Genomic DNA, 17,513 nt, shown 5'->3' with positions numbered 1-17,513 from the left:
CTGTAAATATATATAAATATACACATACACATAGCAAGAGCAGACAAACCTCTATCATTTTTCCCAGTTAATGCAGGAAAAGGGATGTATTCAAATACTACCACCTTCTGACGGTGAATAAACTGCAAATGTGAAAACCGAGATGAAATAGGTAGGTAAATAACAAATATTTCCTGCTCCTCAGGAGAGAGAAACCATCCTTTAAGGGCCATGTCACTGCTGAGCTATATCTTTGCATCCTTATCAAGAAAGTATTGAAAATATTTTGGATGACTGTTTTCCTTGTTTGTATAATTAGTCAATTTTTAGTTATTAAAAATTAATTTACTCTGCTTTAGAAACAGAATGAGTAATAATTACATAGATTTACTCTTTTGTTTTGAAGTACTCTCATACATTACCTTCTTTGATGATTAAAGCAATATCCAGAGCTAGGTAGGACAGATCCATAAATACCACCATTTCACAGGAAAGAAAGGTAGTAGAGAGGGTAAGACACTTAAAGAGCTGGACACTTAAAAATCCATGGTTAGGATTTTCACATTTCCTGGTCCATTCTTTATCAGTTCTTTAGCTAGTGTTACTATAAAAATACTTATACTGGAATAGGGATTGTAGGGAGGGAGAATGAATGTTCTAAAGGAGGGAAGTATGCAAAAATGGCAATTCCAGAGTGAAAGGACATCAGTGATTATAATCTGAAAGAGATGGGCAGTTTTTATTCTCCCATCCTTTCCCAAAGACACATGCTTGCTTTGTTAGGCTCCCTTTGAGCTTTTTCAAAGAGCTGAACAGTATGGCAACTTGCTCTCTTGCTATTTAGAATACAGAACCATTTCAACCCTCATTTGTATCGTAGTGCTGCCAAAAATAACAGGCGTTGAATGGCCTTCCAAACAGTAAATCAAGAGAGAATTTAATTTCCTTGACCTCATAATTCCTTTTGAATGGTTTTGGTCTTAATAGAGCATTTTAATAAAGGTTTTGAGTAATGCTTGCTAATAATTAAAACTCAAGAAACAGAACAGGTTACCCTAGAGGTATTACAAAAATCTTTTTATCACCTTAAAAATTTTATCACCTCTCCAAGTTTAAAGAAGTTGACAATGTTAAGTTTTAAGAAAGAAACTACTAGGGGCGGGCGCCTGGGTGGCTCAGTTGGTTAAGCGACTGCCTTCGGCTCAGGTCATGATCCTGGAGTCCCGGGATCAAGTCCCACATCGGGCTCCCTGCTCAGCAGGGAGTCTGCTTCTCCCTCTGACCCTCCCCCCTCTCATGTGCGCTCTCTCTCTCATTCTCGCTCTCTCAAATAAATAAAATCTTAAAAAAAAAAAAAACTACTAGGGGTGCCTGGGTGGCTCAGCTGGTTGAGCATCTGATTCTTGGTTTCAGTGGGGTCATGATCTTAGGGTTCTGGGATCTGCCTGCATCAGGCTCTGACCTCAGCAGAGAGTCTGCTTGAAATTCTCCCTCTACCCCTCCCCCTGCTTCTGTGTTCTCTCTAAAATAAATAAATCTTGGGGCACCTGGGTGGCTCAGTTGGTTAAGCATCTATCTGCCTTCGGCTCAGGTCATGATCCCAGGGTCCTGGGATGAAGCCCCACATGGGGCTCCCTGCTCCGCAGGGAGGCTTTTTTCTCCCTCTGCCACTCCCACTGCTTGTGTTCCCTCTCCCTCTCCCATGTAACTGTCCTTATTACTGCTTAACAATCACTATTCTTTCAGACCCAGTCACACATATGCCTTCCTCAGAAAGGGCCCTCACTTTACAAGGAGATTAAATTCTTCCCTGCAAATGGCTTTACTACTATCTATCCCCATCAATATTTTCCCTTTCTAGGCCAGGTTTAGGTTCACAGAAAAATTAAATAGAAAATACAGTTTTCATCTATCTCTTGCCTCCATCTTTCTGTTGTTGAAACATTCCTTGGCCAATTCTAGGACCTTATTCTACTAGAGCTCCTGATATCTTGATTCAGTCTGTAATTACAAAACAATTGTCCCTTCATGTTTCTGCTCAGTCATGCTATCAGGTTTTTACCTGCTAAACTTCAACAGTGATTACCACTAGCCCATTTAAAAGCAAGGTGTGCAGGCACAGTTACTGTAAAGGAAATCAGTTACCATCTTCCAACTTTCCACATGTGCTTCATGAGAACATGCTTACAGTCATGTTAATTAAGAGTCATTTAGTAAAATACTTCGTTAAAATTTTTGGTATACTTCCCAGAAACAGAAAGTAGCTTTAATGAGTGGGTAACAAAGCCTTCTGCTAGTCAGGAGATTTCAAATTTTGTTAACTGATTTCTCTGTGGAAAGGAGTTCTTAAAAACTTGAGAAACTGCTATAACAAAACCTCTTCCGTGTGCATCTTCATATGAACAAGGTATCTCATTATATATGTTTAAAAAATGAATAAAATTGGGGCTGAATCTGTCTCATTCTAGCAGTATGTGACGTTTATCCAGATACAAGAATTGCAGAGGGGAGGAACAGTGCCACCCATTTCATTCCGATATACTTCCAGCAACATTAATATTTATCAACACATTTAATATATTCCTACTGTTTGTCAACTGAGTAGGGATAAAGCCAATTCTCGATCTGGAAAAACAATGGACTGTTTTCGCCTTATGGTGTTTTAAGTTTCACTTTCAAATTTGTTTCTTTTTGCACATCAAATTGACAAGACTACTCAATTAAGTCTTGACCATTTGACCATAAATGTTAGAATAAAGTTGTGTAGGAAGTAGAATTAAGAATACAATAACGAAGGCGCCTGGGTGGCTCAGTTGGTTAAGTGACTGCCTTCGGCCCAGGTCATGATCCTGGAGTCCCGGGATCGAATCCCGCATAGGGCTCCCTGCTCTGCAGGGAGTCTGCTTCTCCCTCTGACCCTCCCCCCTCTCATGTGCTCTCTCTCTCTCATTCTCTCTCTCTCAAATAAAAAATATTTAAAAAAAATAAAATTATGAATTTAAGAAAAAAAATTCTATCTTTTTAATTAGTTTATATTTTTAAATAGATGTTGATGGGTATCAAACTTACTAGATTTCTTTCAGTACCTTTCAAAGGGTTGTAACATTTTTATTTTTAAGATTTTACTTATTGGAAAGGGAGAGTGCACGAGTGGGGTAAGGGGCGGAGGGAGAGAATATCCAAGCAGACTCCCCAGTGAGCGCAGAGCCTGATGCAGGGCTCAATCTCATAACCATGAGATCAGGACCTGAGCCAAGTAGAGACTGGGACACTTAACTGCCTAAGCCACCCAGGTGGCCTGGGGTGTGACATTTTTAAATGCCAACATTTATGATACTTTCCTACCATTTAAATTTATGAACGTTTTATGTTTTAAAAATGTGCAATGAAGTAATGCAGTTTTGTACAATTGTTTTTACAAGTATGAAGGCCTACCATTTCTTCCTGGTTGTGAGATACAAGACCCAAATATGCATATTTTAGGCAAAGAAATTACACCTAAAAAAGTAGTAATATCTAGAAAAGTACTTTGTTCTAACATCCCAGAATAATTACACAATAGTCTTTCCGTAGACTTTCCAGGCATTCTAATTACTACTGTGGGTTCTGTTTAAAAAAAAAAAAAAGTAGTAATACACAGCTATCTTCCAAATGCCTCTTTATCACAGTGCTATAAGAGACATTCTAATGCTTTTACACAACAGAATTATTCACACACACACACACACACACACACACACAACTAGAAAGCAGGCCGGCGTTGGAATCAGACGTGAGTTGGGTCCAGGCTCCACCACTGAACAACCTGGCCTGAGCCATAGGTTCCCACCGCTGGCTGAACCTCGAGGTGTTCAAAAGTGCGAGGACCAAAGGGGGGGAGCAGTGGGTAGCTGTGCCCACTTCGTCGTCTGACTTAAGGGCGTGAGGCTACGTCCCTTCAGGGTTGTACCGCAACATGACACAAGTTCGACGAGCGCGACGTGGTGTCGCCGGCGGATTCAAACTAGTACTGCCCCGTCAGGCAGGCGGGGCCCGAAAGTTAAAGAGCAGATTCCACTCGGAAGTTTCTGGCCCGCACTCGGTCTCCTGGGGGAGGGGCAGTTTGGGAACAGCTGGCAAAGCTGGGGACCTTTTTGGTTGCCGGGCATCTAAAGGGAGAGGCCACGGATGCTGCCCAGCATCCTACAACGCGCAGAGGAGCCCCCCCCCTTAGCCCCCGCCGGCCCGACGACAGCAGTGCCGGGCGTGAGATCCTGGGTTTCTGAGGGGAAGCCGGTCCTACGGCCCTCTCTTTCTAACTCCACCGTCCGCGGGGCATCCGGCCGCTGCGTCCATCTCCCGGACTCGCGCTTGGTCTTGCACCTTACCTCAAACGCGTCCTCAGGCGCTCACAGCCGGCCGCCGCTCCTCAGGCGCGGTTGGGGCGGGGAAGGTGCGCAGCTGCGCAGAGCCTGCTGGGAGCACGTGCCCACAGCCGTCAGCCAGAGGCGTCTCCCGCGCTCAAGCTTTGTTACGCAAGGCGGGCCCTGCATCACTTCCGCGACAACCCCCCGCGGGCCCCGCCCCCAGCGCGTCCGTAACCCAGGGCAACTGTCGCGCTCGCCTGCCGGCGGGGACTTACCTGTCCCGGGGACTTCCATCCCGTGGGGCCCACAGAAGGGTGTGAGCGGCCGCGGCCGCTTCCCCCGCCTCCGGGGCAAGGCCCCAGACAACTCCACAGGCGGCAGAGCGACAGGCCCTGCCCGGTTCTAAAGGAAGCTGCCCTCCGAGGCGGGGAGGCAAAAGCGAGAGGTAGTGTGGGCCGGGGCTGGAATAAGAGTGGGCGGGTCCTGGGAGGAGCGGAGAGGAATGGGTGGGGCAGTGGGAGGAGCTGTTGAAAGGGCGGAGCCTTGTGAGGGAGGAGCCAAAGGAGGAAGAGGAGGGGCTCGTGGGCAAGTGGGGACGTTTCGCTGGAGAGGACAGCTCTTGAAAGAAGGGTAGGCATCTTTTGTGGCACGGCAGGAACTGCTGGATGAAGAGGAGGAAGAAGGATCTTGGAAGAAGGGAAGGAGCCTGGGGGAAGGGGAGGGCCTATTCTAGGAAAGGGAAGAGCCAGGTGTGAAAGGCCGGGGCTTTTGGAGCAACAGGTGGAGTGTGTGTCTTTGATGACTTGTGCTTTCATGTAGACTTGTAAGCTGTGTGACAGCTGAGAAGACACGCGTGGCTTTACTATTTTATTACCAGAGCTAGCTATCTAATAGGCATGTAGTGAGTGAATGGGTGTGAGTGGAAAGAGCGGAAGGGTTGGAGACTGGGACTGCAGTAATAAAGAACTGATCCGGAGGGATGGTTGTATAAACCACGCCCTTAGGATTCCTTCTATGGGTCATCAAAGCTGCTGTGCTCTATGGGCACGTAATAAGCATAAGGCACAGATAAGTAACTTGGAGAGATAAGATTTATACTCCCGAAAATGTGAACAAACTGTGCAAGTTGAGTGGCGCATGTGCTTAACTTTGAGGCAAAGATTTAACTCCCTGCCGAGCTGTGTTCCAAAATTGTAAATTAGATTGAAGTCTTCGTATCATTTTCCTTTAGAAACTATATTACCAGTGATCAGCATGCCCAAGACAATCTTCAAGACTTATTTAACCACTTCATATGCCTGAAGCTCATACATATGAGCTTCACATATAGGAGCTCAACTAAATACAGTTCTGTATTCAGAAACTTCGCTTCCACCATAGCTAACAGTGTTTCTATTCATTGATTTCTTCACGCAACACACGTTAAGGATCCACAGGACCATCCATTCAGAATTCCAGTTGAGACTGCCAGAAGCCCATCTGAAATTCTGACATAGATTCAAGATTCCTTTAAACCTGAAACTTCCAGGAAGATGGGGGGAGGGTGTAGGGCACAGTGTAGGGCCAGGGAGGTGGCAGGGAGTTTTAATGGATCATAGCTTGCTTTTGACTTAAATGTCCTGGGCTTTTTACCTCTCCTGGCCCATCAACATCCCCCCCCCCCATTAATTACCTGGGAATGTGTCAACCAGGTGTAGGAGTCTAGAGCAAGGCATTTGGAATCTGACTTTTTTTTATAAGCAATGGCAATTAGGTGGCATGTATGTTACCACTCTTTAGTCTTTGGCAGACATCATTAATCAACCACAGAACTCTTCCCTGCAGTGGCCAAGTTTTAACATCCTTCTCAACACAACACTCTAGCTGTGTTGGGACTGTTTGGAACCGACAGTTTGGAACCTATTCTTCATCCCTAATATAGACAGTAAATATTTAAAAAAATTAATAGACATAGATGTAAATTTCTATAAATCTTGGTAGGAGTCTTTTTTTTTTAAAAAATGAAGTTTACCTAAATCGATGGAATCAAGAATCCTGTAGATGAGATTTATACACATAGGCCTGACAATTGTATAGTGAGGTGAATTTGCAGCCAGTTGGTAATTAGTAAATGCCCCAGTACAAGGCATATCCACATGGCATTGTCCTTTACCCTCTCCTCGCCAACATTTTATCAGTGACTTAGATGAAGTTACAGGAGGTATGCCTATCAAATGCAAGTCTTAAATTGGGAAGGAATGGCCAAGGAATGGCCAAACTCTGTCAGAGTCAGATTTGCAAGTATCTAAGCAGGTTGGAATAATGGTCCAAAACCAACAAGAGGAAATTTTAGAAAGATCTGATCCATTCAGAGGTCTATATCTAGTGGAAAAAAAGAGGAAAAAATTTTTAAAAGAAAATTAACGGCATGTAAATGGAGTGAGGAAGACAGGGATTATTAACAATTCATGGGGAAAAATGTAGAAGTTATAATTGACCTCATGCTGAGTGTTAATCAAGATTGGGATATAGCTTTTTAAACATGTAGCAATCTTTGTCCAATTAATAGGTGTAGATTTCAGATCAAAGGGAGTCAGATTTCAAAATAGACATTTCTAGCCAGACGACATTTGAAATATTACCCTCATTTCCAGGTACTACATTTTAAAGACATTGACAGGCAATTGTGCATTCTCAAGGTGAGGAAATTTGAGATTCTCTTCTGAAGAAATAATAGCCATCTTCACTTATTTTCAGGATTATCATGTTGCTTTTGGGAGGAACACCAGGAACTGAGGAGCATAAGTTTCAGGGTTGCAGATATCACCCTATTCTTTAGAGCCACCAGCGGAATGAAACAAGATGCTTGTAAAGTAATGAGCTCTCAGTTATATGATGGCAAAACTCCATGGAAGTCAAGAAGTGGAATAGTATGACCTATTGATTTACTTCAACTGTGTAAACTAGGCATATTTTTACTATCGGAAAATATGGCTATTATACCCATGCAGATGTCTGCATTTCAACATAAAAGTTAGAATGCATACCATTTGTAGGAAATCACATATCCACTCTTTTAGTTGATCTTTGATTGCTTCTTGTATACTTCTATTTCTCATCTCTTACATGAGCCCGAAGACAAGAATGGGCAATACAACTTGAAGGCATGGTTATTGGAGAAAAATTTTAAATTAAGACTGTTCTTTCCACTAACTGAATTCGTTTGTTTTTTTTTTTTTTCTAATTAGGAAAAGACCACCAACATTCCATTTTAGTAGTGGAGCATCTTGATCCAGCTTGAACACCAGTGTTCCAGAGAAGCACCTAGCAATCTGGTATGCGGTAATCTGGCCATTTGACTAAGAATACTATGTTTACTGACTTCAGAGATGATTCTTACTTTTGGTCATAAGGAGTCAATATTGTTCCCACAATCTTCCATTAAATAAGTACTTATAAAATGCAGTATTTATAACAAATATGTAAAGTGCTCATAATAATGCCTGGCACATAGTAAGAGCTATTATGCAGCTCTTACTTTTATTATTTAATATTATCATTACCTGGGTTTCTTTTGGCACTTTGGAATATAATGTGACTAGAACTTCTGGTGCCCTCACTGGGTCCAACCTCTATTGACTCTAAAATAGGGGCTTCCCCAATATCGCATCTTTGGCCTCCACTGTTTGTTTGTCTCGATATAGAGATAATATCGTCTTCCTCTCAGATTTCACATATTCTCATGACATGTGAGAAATAGTTGAAGTTGCTGGAGATGGTTAACCTGACAGAGAGAAGAGTACATGGAACCTTTTCATCCTTTTCATAGGGCCGTTGGGGAGCTGAGGCAATGGGCCATCTTCGGATCAATGATTCTTCAATCCTTTGCAGTTACAGTGTTTGTAAATAGAATAGCACTTCTGGTTTTTAGCCACTCCTAATATCGTTTTTTCCTTTCAGATTTCATTCATTTCCTCTGATGTCATATTGGAAAAGATTAAGATGTCCAAAGATATTTGACCTTCCATAGGTAAATGGAACTTTATTAGCATCAAAATACCACTTTAAGCCTATGTGAAAAAGCCAAAATGGTAATTAAACAGATATTGTTATAAAAAGTTATTGATCTCTCCCTCAACAGAAAATTTAACACGTGGCTTTCTGGCAGGGATCAGGTTAGGGTGAGAGAAAGCAAAGTGTGTGGTCCCCAGTGGCCTCTGTGTCATTACAAGCAGGGAATCCTCAAGAAGGCACTGGCTGTTCATCAGCATGCAGCTGGACCACTGGAGGTCACTGCCTGGGCCCAGGGATTCATCTCTGAAGCTTGTGGGTTGCCCAGGAGGAACCTCTGTCTGTAGGAAGATACTATAATCATGCCCAACTTAGAGATGAGCAAACGGACCCAGAAAAGTAACTTGCCCAAGGTCGTATACGTACTAATAGGATTGGAACCCTGGCTGTTTGGCAATCAAGTCTGTGCTCCTGATTAGGATGATAACTTTCCATGGGTGATTCAGTTGGTTAAGAATCTGAGTCTTGATTTCAGCTCAGGTCTTGATCTCGGGGTCGTGAGTTCAAGCACTGCGTTAGGCTCCATGCTGGGTGTAGAGTCTACTCAAAAAAACAAAAAACAAAAAACAACAAAACCCAGAAACAAAAAAAGGATGACAACTTTCCTGACTCTTTGACTGATTATAAATGCCAAGTTCCATTTTTCAACCTGGAAAAACATCATTTAAGGATGGATGGTATCACCCTCATCATCACTGCCACTGCTACCGTTACCACGACATGTGGTCCTAGTGTGCTAGGGCTGCTTTGATACAGGACCACAGACTGGGTGGCTTAAACAACAGAAATGTACTGCTTCACAGTTCTGGAAGCAGCAAGTCTGAAATCAAGGCATTGGCCAATGTTGGTTTCTTCCAAGGGCCGTGAGGGAAGGATCTGCTCTAGGCCCCTCTCTGTGGCTTGCAGTCTTCTCCCTGGGCCTCGTCACATGGCCTCCCTCTCTGCATGTCTGTGTCCACTTTCATAAGGACTTAGTCATCCAGGGTGGATTAGGTTGAGCAGACCGACCTAGCCTAGAACACATGCTCCCCAGCCTCGACCGGTATCCAGAGTTGCCAGGAAGGAAAAGAAGGGAAAGTGGCCAGGTCACACGTGCCCACCACAGTAGCATCTGGACTTCTTTGGAATGGACAGCAGGGGTGTTTAGACCTACATTCCTTGCCGCACTCTACCCCATGATGAGGGCCAGAGCCTCTGTCAGCCTCCCCCTGTCATCTTCTCTTCAATCCCAACTCTGCTCTTTAATTAAATCCACTAGTCTTTCCAATTAGCCGTATCTTTTATTATATCAATATCCGGCAATAGATGGTTTTGTAATATTCCAGTCTATTCTGGAATGTGTCTGGATGTTATTTTGCCTGAGTTACTGATTCAGTTTTTAAGAAATGAATATTACAAACTAAGTTCAGCCCGCATTTCATGCTACAGGAAGAAGATGTTAAAAACCTTCAGCCACAATCACAGTAATGGATCTCTGTCAGAAAAATGAGACTGAGTTAGAAAATAGTGAAAATAACAAAATTCAAAGCCCAGAAGAAACAGAATTAACCTCTACTTGCCCAGATGAAAGAAGTGAAAAGTATCATGTTTGTTGTCTTCTCAGTATCAGTGACATTACGCTTGAACAAGATAAAAGGGCCGGCGAATTTGTCATCGGAACTGGATGGGAAGAAGCTGTGAGTATCTCCTTGGCTGAGGTGCCTCGTGTGTCTGTGTTTTGATGTGAGCCTTTCCTTTTACTTTTGCCAAAAATAATTATTACTAAAAAATGTATAAACAATGAAATACAGAAACCTTAGGAATAGAGGTAAAATATAAGTAATGGTAAGAGCGGTACCTTTCATTGGGTATTTGTGGCCAGTGAGTGTTGGCAAGCACAGGACTAAATGCTTCACATACATCAATTCATCCAACCCCTCAACAGCCCTATGAGGTAGGTATTATGAACAGCCTCAGTTTTCAAACAAGGAAAACGAGGCACCCAAAAGGTGAAAGAGTGTGCCGAACATCACCCGGCCGGAGGCCAAGGCAGAGCTCGAATCCAGCTCTTCCGGGCTCCAGAACCCAAGCTCCTTAGCTGCTGTGCTAAGCTCCCTGGAGGCCTGGGATTTCTGTCCTAATGGCTCACTCAGAACCCCAGGGGTTTATTCTTAAACGATTCTTGGAATCGACAATAGAATCCTAAATTTAGAACCGTAAGGAAATTTGGTCTAATACAGTGATTCTTAGGTGATGCTTGGCACTGTCACAGAACTGAGGGTGAGGGGAAGAGGGTGCTACTGGCATCTACTGGATGGAGCCCAGAGGTGCTGCTCCACATCCCACAGCGCCCAGGATGGCCCCCACCACAAGGAATGAGCCAGCCCCGTCTTAGTTCGGGGCTGCTATAACAGAATACCATAGACTGGGAGCATACGCAACAGACATTTATTTCTTGCAGTCTGGAGGGTGGATATCTGAGATCAGGGTGCCAGCATGGTTGGCTTCTGGTGGGGGAACCTCCTCCTGTTTTGTGCTCACAAGGCCCTCCTTCGTGGTGCAAGTAGATCTCTTATATCCTCTTGTAAGGGCACTGATCCCATCTTGACTTCATTAACCCTAATAACCTCCAAAGGCCCCACCTCCAAATACTATCACCTTGGGGATTTGGGCTTCAACAGAGGAATCTGGGGGAACACAGTCATGCAATCCATAACATGCCCTAAATGTCAGTAGTGTTGAGGTTGAGGAATCCTGATCTAATTGGTTTATTTTATAAATATGGAAACTGAGGCTAAGACATGGCAGAGCCACTCCCCTAAGTCCACTTGACAGTTGAAGGGGTCATGTCGTCAGGACCCTCCTCTTGTACTCTCTCTGGGGCACCGCCCCTCCCCCACCTGGTGTACACACAGGCTCATGCCCGCTAAGGCAGGGTTACAGACAGTTCTATTTGAGGATTTGAAACTTTCCAATTTAGAAGGTTCAGTTTACTATTGAAAGTAATGACTTTGAAATGTATCTATCCAAGGGCTGTTGGAAAAGAATTTTCTATTAATTGGAAGAAATGCCACATGTGCCCCATGCTGAGAGTATGTTTGCCGCTCACAGTCTGTCGAGGATGATCGTGCCGTGCCACCTCCTCCTTCCTGCTGCCCATTGCTCTTCACTCTCTGCCCACTAGCCCTCCCTGGCTTCTCAGGCAGCCTTGTCCCAGGAGGGGTGTCAGAGGCCTGTCCCACCAAAGCCAGCTTCCGGCCCTGGCTTGTGGCCCTTTGATACTTCCTGTACTGGTGCCAGGGACCCATGGGCCAGCATTTAAATGAGGACAGAGAACACTTTGCTGGCAGCAGTTAGTGAGAGTTGCCTATAGTTTGCAGAGCCAAGAGACCTCTCAGGATGGGGTGCCTCAGGGCTGTACACTTTTGACCCAGACCAACGCAACCAACATTTAGCTTACCTGTGACAGCCCATCTGTGAGAATCAAAAGAGCCAGGTGTCATTGACCCCCGTCTCTGGACTTGGATCCCCTGCCAGGCCACCAGAACACCCTGGAGACGTAGATCCTCTATAGCAGCTTCAACCCAAGGCTCACCTGGGGTGTTTTTAAAACCACCCGCCCAGGTCCATCTTGTGAGTATTGGCTTAGTAGGTTGTGGTGGGGCTCAGGAATCTGGATTTTTAGGCAGCAGCTTAGATGACTCTTAGGGTCAAGCAAGTAGAGAACATTTGCTGACTCATCAAATGCACCTGTTTAATAGAACATCTGTAAACATCTGTAGAAAGATTAAAGCCCCAGAATTTAGGTTTCCCTCAATAATTATCCAGCTAAGTAAATGTTGGCATGCTACATAAGCATGGCCAGGAGACAAATCCCCCCTTGTCTGGAGGGAGCAGGGTGGTGGGGAGGGTGCAGGAGGGCGTATGGGAGTGTGGGACTTGTCTCATTGCAGCTGAAGCCACCTTCGGTAGAGAGGCCAGTTAGCCTGAGGATCTGTTAGCTAATGTGCTGGGACCCTTCTCTGCAAAAGCTGGGAAGTCACCTGGGAAGTCAGGGTTGAGAGCAGTGAGGTCTGAAGCAAGCAATATGGTCCTCTTGAAGACCCGGTGCCAACTCAGCAGCACATGAAGGGACAAGGTTCCAGAACAGAAGCCAGAAGAGTAGGCTGGGAGAGTTGTCCGTAGGCTGTCTCAAGAGTGCAGCTCAGGGCAGCGACCTTAGAGCCCCCATATATAATTGCCATCTAAGAATTAGGACTTAACTATGCAAAAGAAAATGGGGTTTTTTGGTTGGAATATATTTGAGGTATCAGCACGGCTTTGGTAAGGGCTAGGACTTTGGAATAAGAAAGCTCAGGTTCAAATTCACCACTTACAGGCAGCTAACCTTGGGGAGGGCTCCTGTGCTGTTGCTCCAAGTTCCTCATCCGTAAATGCTGGCCAGAGGGCTGTACGAGGAGGACAGGAACACCTGATTCAGTGTCGGGCACTTACTAGACTTTTTGAAAAAGTGATGCTTCACACTTTGGAATTTGGGGAGCTGAGCACATGCAGTGAGAGGGTGCAGAGGTCAGGAGGGAAGGATGATAAAGGGATGTTTTTGTGCAAGATGACCAGAGGCTGGCTCCTCACAGCCTCTCCTTGTCCCCTGCGTGGGAATGCACAGACCTTCTGAATGTGGCAGAACTTGCCATTGGCTGTAATAGCGTTTGGAACGGCAGTTTCCACCTCTGTATACTGGGCATCAGAATACCTGAATTATAGTGCTGTGGTGTGGGTTAAATGAACCAATGCCAATACCAATGGATCCTTAGCTCAGTGCCTGGAACATAGTAAAAGCATGGAAACTATGTTTGCTTTTTTTTTTTTTTTACACATAAGTTTGCCAGATTTAGCAAATGAAGATACGGGATGCCCAGTTAAATTTGAATTTTGGTCAACGGTACCTAATATGTTCAGTGTTAAGTATGTCTCAGATGTGGTCCTGATTTTTATCTGGCAACTCTATTTAACGGTGACATTTGTGGCAAATTCAGCCAGGGAACTCTGGGCATGGACGGATTGCGGGGGTGGGGGGAGGCAGGTGGCGCAGGGTGCTGGGGAGTACCCTGACTCAGGGACCTGCCTCTGTTCATTGTCTCTCCCTCCAGCCCCTCCACACAGCAGTCTCCTGGGGTTTGGTAACAGAGCCTGGTGGTCTGAGAGAGCCTGGTAGGGAGACAAGTACAAACAGTTCTGATTTTATTTTAAGAGTCCTGACTTTATTTTGATGTGCATCTAAAAACATATAGTCAGCACATCAAGATGGCCATGTACAGATATTTTTGCTTAGTATTTTAGTATTAAATCCAGTTGCTATATTTCAGATTAACAAATACTGTTACAGATGTTATTACTTAGTATGAGGCTAAAATAGTGTTAAGATTAAAAAAAAAAAAGTGAGTCAATTTTAAGAAAAATATTGGTTCAGATAGGATGGCCAAAATGGGGGTGTGGCCCCAGCTGGCCAGCTAGAGTTTGAGCAGCTCTGCCGGGAGTAACGTGCTGCTTTATTTGCAGGTCCAAGGCTGGGGAAGGACTTGTCCAACTGCCTGCATCTGGCCCAGGAAGAAGCTTAAAAAGGCGAAGGTGGGAGAAAGTACCAGCAGCTGCTTACTCTGTGGCAGTCTCTCCCAAGGGAGCGCTGAGGCCAGGCCTCAGGCCGAGGCGGAGAAGTTGGGGTTGGGGGCTCTGGCTGAGGTGGGTCCAGAGAAGGATCAAGGCAGCCCCTCCCAGACTCAGGGGACCCCTCCGGGCCCCACCGCTGCCTCCAAGGAGATTAGCAAGATCTGCTTTCCCCCCTACGGTCAGGGAGAGAAAAAAAGTCTGCAAATAAAGGAGTTTATTTGGTGCAAGGAAGACTGGGCCACCCCCGAGGCTCTTAGGGGCAAGGACCCGAGAAGCCCCAGCAGAGGTCCCTCCGTCTCAGACTCCTTGACTTCCAGGGCCCTTTTAGTTTTACCTCCCCTGAAGGCTTCACCCGCAAACGGCTTGGATGTTCTGGGTAAGAAGAGTAAGAACTTTTTCTTGCAGCCGGAAGAGAAGGTGCTGAGTGTGGAAAAGGATGAGTGTGTGGCTTGTGCATATGGATTGAAAACAGTTGATGGGAAAGGTGAAAAGAGACCCATTGAGCTGGCCAAGCACCCCAAGGGCAATGACACACTGCCTTTCCCTCCCCGGGTGGCCCCCACATCCCTGCTGGCCAATCCGGAGCGGTGCTGCCTGCACTGGTCCCTCCTGCCTGAGAAAAACCCGATGTGCCCTCCCAACCCCAGCAACGTGCGCTATCTCGCCACCGTGCAGCTTTTGCAGAAACACGGAGTGCAAAACTACAAAGCCAAATTCAAAGCCAGGGAGCCAAGACCTCCCGTCAGCACCCAAAAGCACTTTCTCACGGAGGCCAAGCAGGAACACAGGCCCCAAACGGTGGAGACCAAAATGTTCCCGAGAACTCTCTTGCCGTCCCTCACCGTGAGCAGAGTTGTTATTCCTGTCTCCACTCACAGACTGCTCTGAGTTGCTATAATAGAATTGCCTGGGAATAAGCACTGTTTGAATTCATTCATCCTCTCCCTGTCTCTCTCTCCCACCCCATCCCAGCTTTTCTTCCTTTCTTCTCTTCTGCCATACTCTTCCCGCCCACCCGCCCTTCCCTTGTCCTTTTTTTGCAGTCGAACCAGAGGAAACTGAACCTCATGGTATGGGTTTTGATGTATTCTCAAAACCCCCACATTTATGTGTCACCTGCTTCTGTTGCTCAGCCATTTACAAAATGCAAACTGGTAATGCCAGTCTCAGCCTCTGCCTGCCTTATCTCTCTACTCCCCCTAGAAGCCAAGTGGATGGTGGGGACTCTGAAGGGCCTCCCTCAGTGATGCCCACGGCAGCCCCGAGCCAACTGGCAGGGGCTCTTTCCGCCCCACCCCCATGCCTTAAGCTGAGTGTAAGGGCTTGTTTAGACCAAATTGTTTCCTGATCTTTTGAACCAGGCAAGTATCTATCTCTTGATTTATTTTCTCTTGCAACAAAGATCTGGAACATTGCTTTAATAGGTAACTCCAGCCTGTGTCCAAATAAATATCCTTGTGTCCAAGGTGTCATATCCTTAAATCCACGGATAGATCATACCCACTCCATGCTGCATATCCCAGGGTTTTCATGTACTTATGTTATAGCCTCGTGCTAGTCTCCATGTCTGCAAAAGTTTTAGCCACAGATCTATAAAGTCCATCTTGAGAAGCAGGTTAAGAATAATTATTTGGAAAAAAATGTCACTGTGATTATAATTGTCACCCCACATGCTTCCTCCAGCCTTACCTTGCATCTAATATTTGGGAACTCACAACCTCAGGCCGACTCTTACAGAATAGGAATGTTACTTTCTCCCTTCTGTCCGCCTTCTTCCCTCATTTTACCCCAATGCGTATTTCCTGAAGTTGTATATAAATGAAACATTTGTAAATCAGTTATATTTTAAGTGCCAAGTGACAATGCTATGTAGAGAAATGCTCTGAAAAACCATTTTGTAATATGAATAACCGTTTAGCTGCTCTGTAATTACATAGTTTGCATTTGCTTAAGGTAGGTTGTACTTGAACTCTGGACTTTCTGTCCCCTAAATGATGGGTAGACAGATTATATGACTGTATTTGTAAACATCTGCTTTTCACAATTGGTCTTTGTAATGTCTTTTCTCTTAGTTTAGGTTTTTTATTGTTTTGTGATTTCTATTTACAAAACACCAGAAATGCAGGAATGATTATAGTACAACTGTCATTAAAAGGTGTATTTTGCCTACTGAGGTTGGACGCTTTTTCATAGTCTAGAAACAATTCTGCCCACCTCTTCTCTGAATGAACAAACCATCTGGATTTTGCCCCCAAGAAACTCTGATTTCCCACTGTGTCTGGACCATGAGGTGTTGGATCCTGTGCTCTGTGAGGACCCTCCAGCTCTAGCCTGCCCACCTAAGTCAGTGGTTCTTCAAGCCCTGTCTAATAAACAGCAAGATCATGACTAAGCTCAGTATGTAAAACAGGCAAGAGTGCTGAAACACGGAGTGAAGCGCATCTACCAGCACGAGCCAGGGACAGAGCCCACCAACTCAGTCCAGGGTGCTTACGTTTTGAGATCTTGAGGCAATCTGAAAACACTTGTTAAAACAAAATTTTTTTCTAAAGATTTTATTTATTTGACAGAGAGAGAGAGAAATAGCACGAACAGGACGAGGGAGGCAGAGGCAGAGGCAGAGGGAGAGGGAGAGGGAGTGGGAGAGGGAGAAGCAGACTCCCCGCTGAGCAGGGAGCCCGATGTGGGGCTTTATCCCAGGACCCTGGGATCATGACCTGAGCCAAAGGCAGACACTTAACCGACTGAGCCACACAGGCATCCCCAAAATATTTCTTTCTTAAGAAAAACTCTTTTGTTGAGATAAGGGTTATAAATTCTATAGATTTTGGGGCAAACATAATGATTTAGAATTAAGAGGAGGGCCGGTCTGAACAAAGGAAGGGCCCAAATTTAAAGATGTGTAGTATTCTTCTTTTTGACCAAAACATTAGTTTGGCCAGCAAAATATTGACTAAGAGGTTTGTCTATGAAGAAATTCGTCTATGAGTGTTTTGCATTTGGCATCTCTTTAGGTAATTTTTCAATTAACCTGATTAAGCCCTTCTGGGATCTTATTTGCATTAGCCTGGGTTTAGCTTGTTTTCTGTGGATAAAATCACTCCAGGTTTTGCCCCTTTCCATTCAGATTCAATCAGGATGTCCAGACTGGTCTTTGATGTCCAAGTCTAGATAAAGGAAAAATGTCTAATAGAATGCAGTCCCCATTAGGGTTCTAGGTCATCAACAAAACTTTCAGAGGAAATCATGCCACTTAAGGGTGTTAAGCATGTTCTAATGATGGCAACAGCCCTCTTCCTATCTCAGGGTAATGGTCTTAGTTGGGTTTTGGATCCTCTACTCCTCTCTAAACCAAGCATGGAGGGCTGTGTTTCACCCCTCATGCTATTAGTTTTGGATGTCTCATTAATCAAACTTTCCAAACTCCTATTTTTCTCAAAACTTTAAAAATCACCACGTGGAACTGTGGCAGCACTAGACACGGCTCCTGCA

At 44.8% G+C, this 17,513-nt stretch overlaps 2 protein-coding genes across 5 annotated transcripts in view; one reads left to right on the top strand and one right to left on the bottom strand.

Annotated features, from left to right (window-relative positions):
* Window positions 1-4,440, bottom strand: part of BCO1 (beta-carotene oxygenase 1) — a 131,500-nt gene extending 127,060 nt beyond the window's left edge. The window contains 1 exon segment of the mRNA XM_025860387.2: window positions 4,347-4,440. The gene's annotated coding sequence lies outside the window, so the exon portion shown is untranslated.
* Window positions 4,441-4,556: 116 nt separating this feature from the next.
* CUNH16orf46 (chromosome unknown C16orf46 homolog) lies at window positions 4,557-16,194 on the top strand. Of its 4 annotated transcripts, none has more exons than XM_073882329.1 (6): window positions 4,557-4,770; window positions 7,062-7,234; window positions 7,553-7,639; window positions 8,265-8,334; window positions 9,804-10,051; window positions 13,914-16,194. In XM_073882329.1, the coding sequence occupies exons 5-6, from the start codon at window positions 9,842-9,844 to the stop codon at window positions 14,907-14,909; spliced, it is 1,206 nt and encodes a 401-aa protein (XP_073738430.1). In that variant the 5' UTR covers window positions 4,557-4,770; window positions 7,062-7,234; window positions 7,553-7,639; window positions 8,265-8,334; window positions 9,804-9,841; the 3' UTR covers window positions 14,910-16,194. The 4 variants fall into 4 exon arrangements, with proteins under 4 accessions (XP_073738430.1, XP_025716130.1, XP_025716131.1 ...); XM_073882330.1 differs by lacking the exon at window positions 4,557-4,770 and adding an exon at window positions 4,895-4,955; XM_025860345.2 differs by lacking the exon at window positions 7,062-7,234 and having other exon boundaries at window positions 4,558-4,770.
* Window positions 16,195-17,513: the final 1,319 nt, after the last annotated feature.

Source organism: Callorhinus ursinus, unplaced genomic scaffold (genome assembly GCF_003265705.2).
Source record: "Callorhinus ursinus isolate GAN/ISIS: 27379988/994484 unplaced genomic scaffold, GSC_fseal_2.0 scaffold46, whole genome shotgun sequence".
In the NCBI taxonomy this organism is placed as follows: domain Eukaryota; kingdom Metazoa; phylum Chordata; class Mammalia; order Carnivora; family Otariidae; genus Callorhinus; species Callorhinus ursinus.
This window is presented reverse-complemented; position numbering and strand designations above follow the sequence as displayed.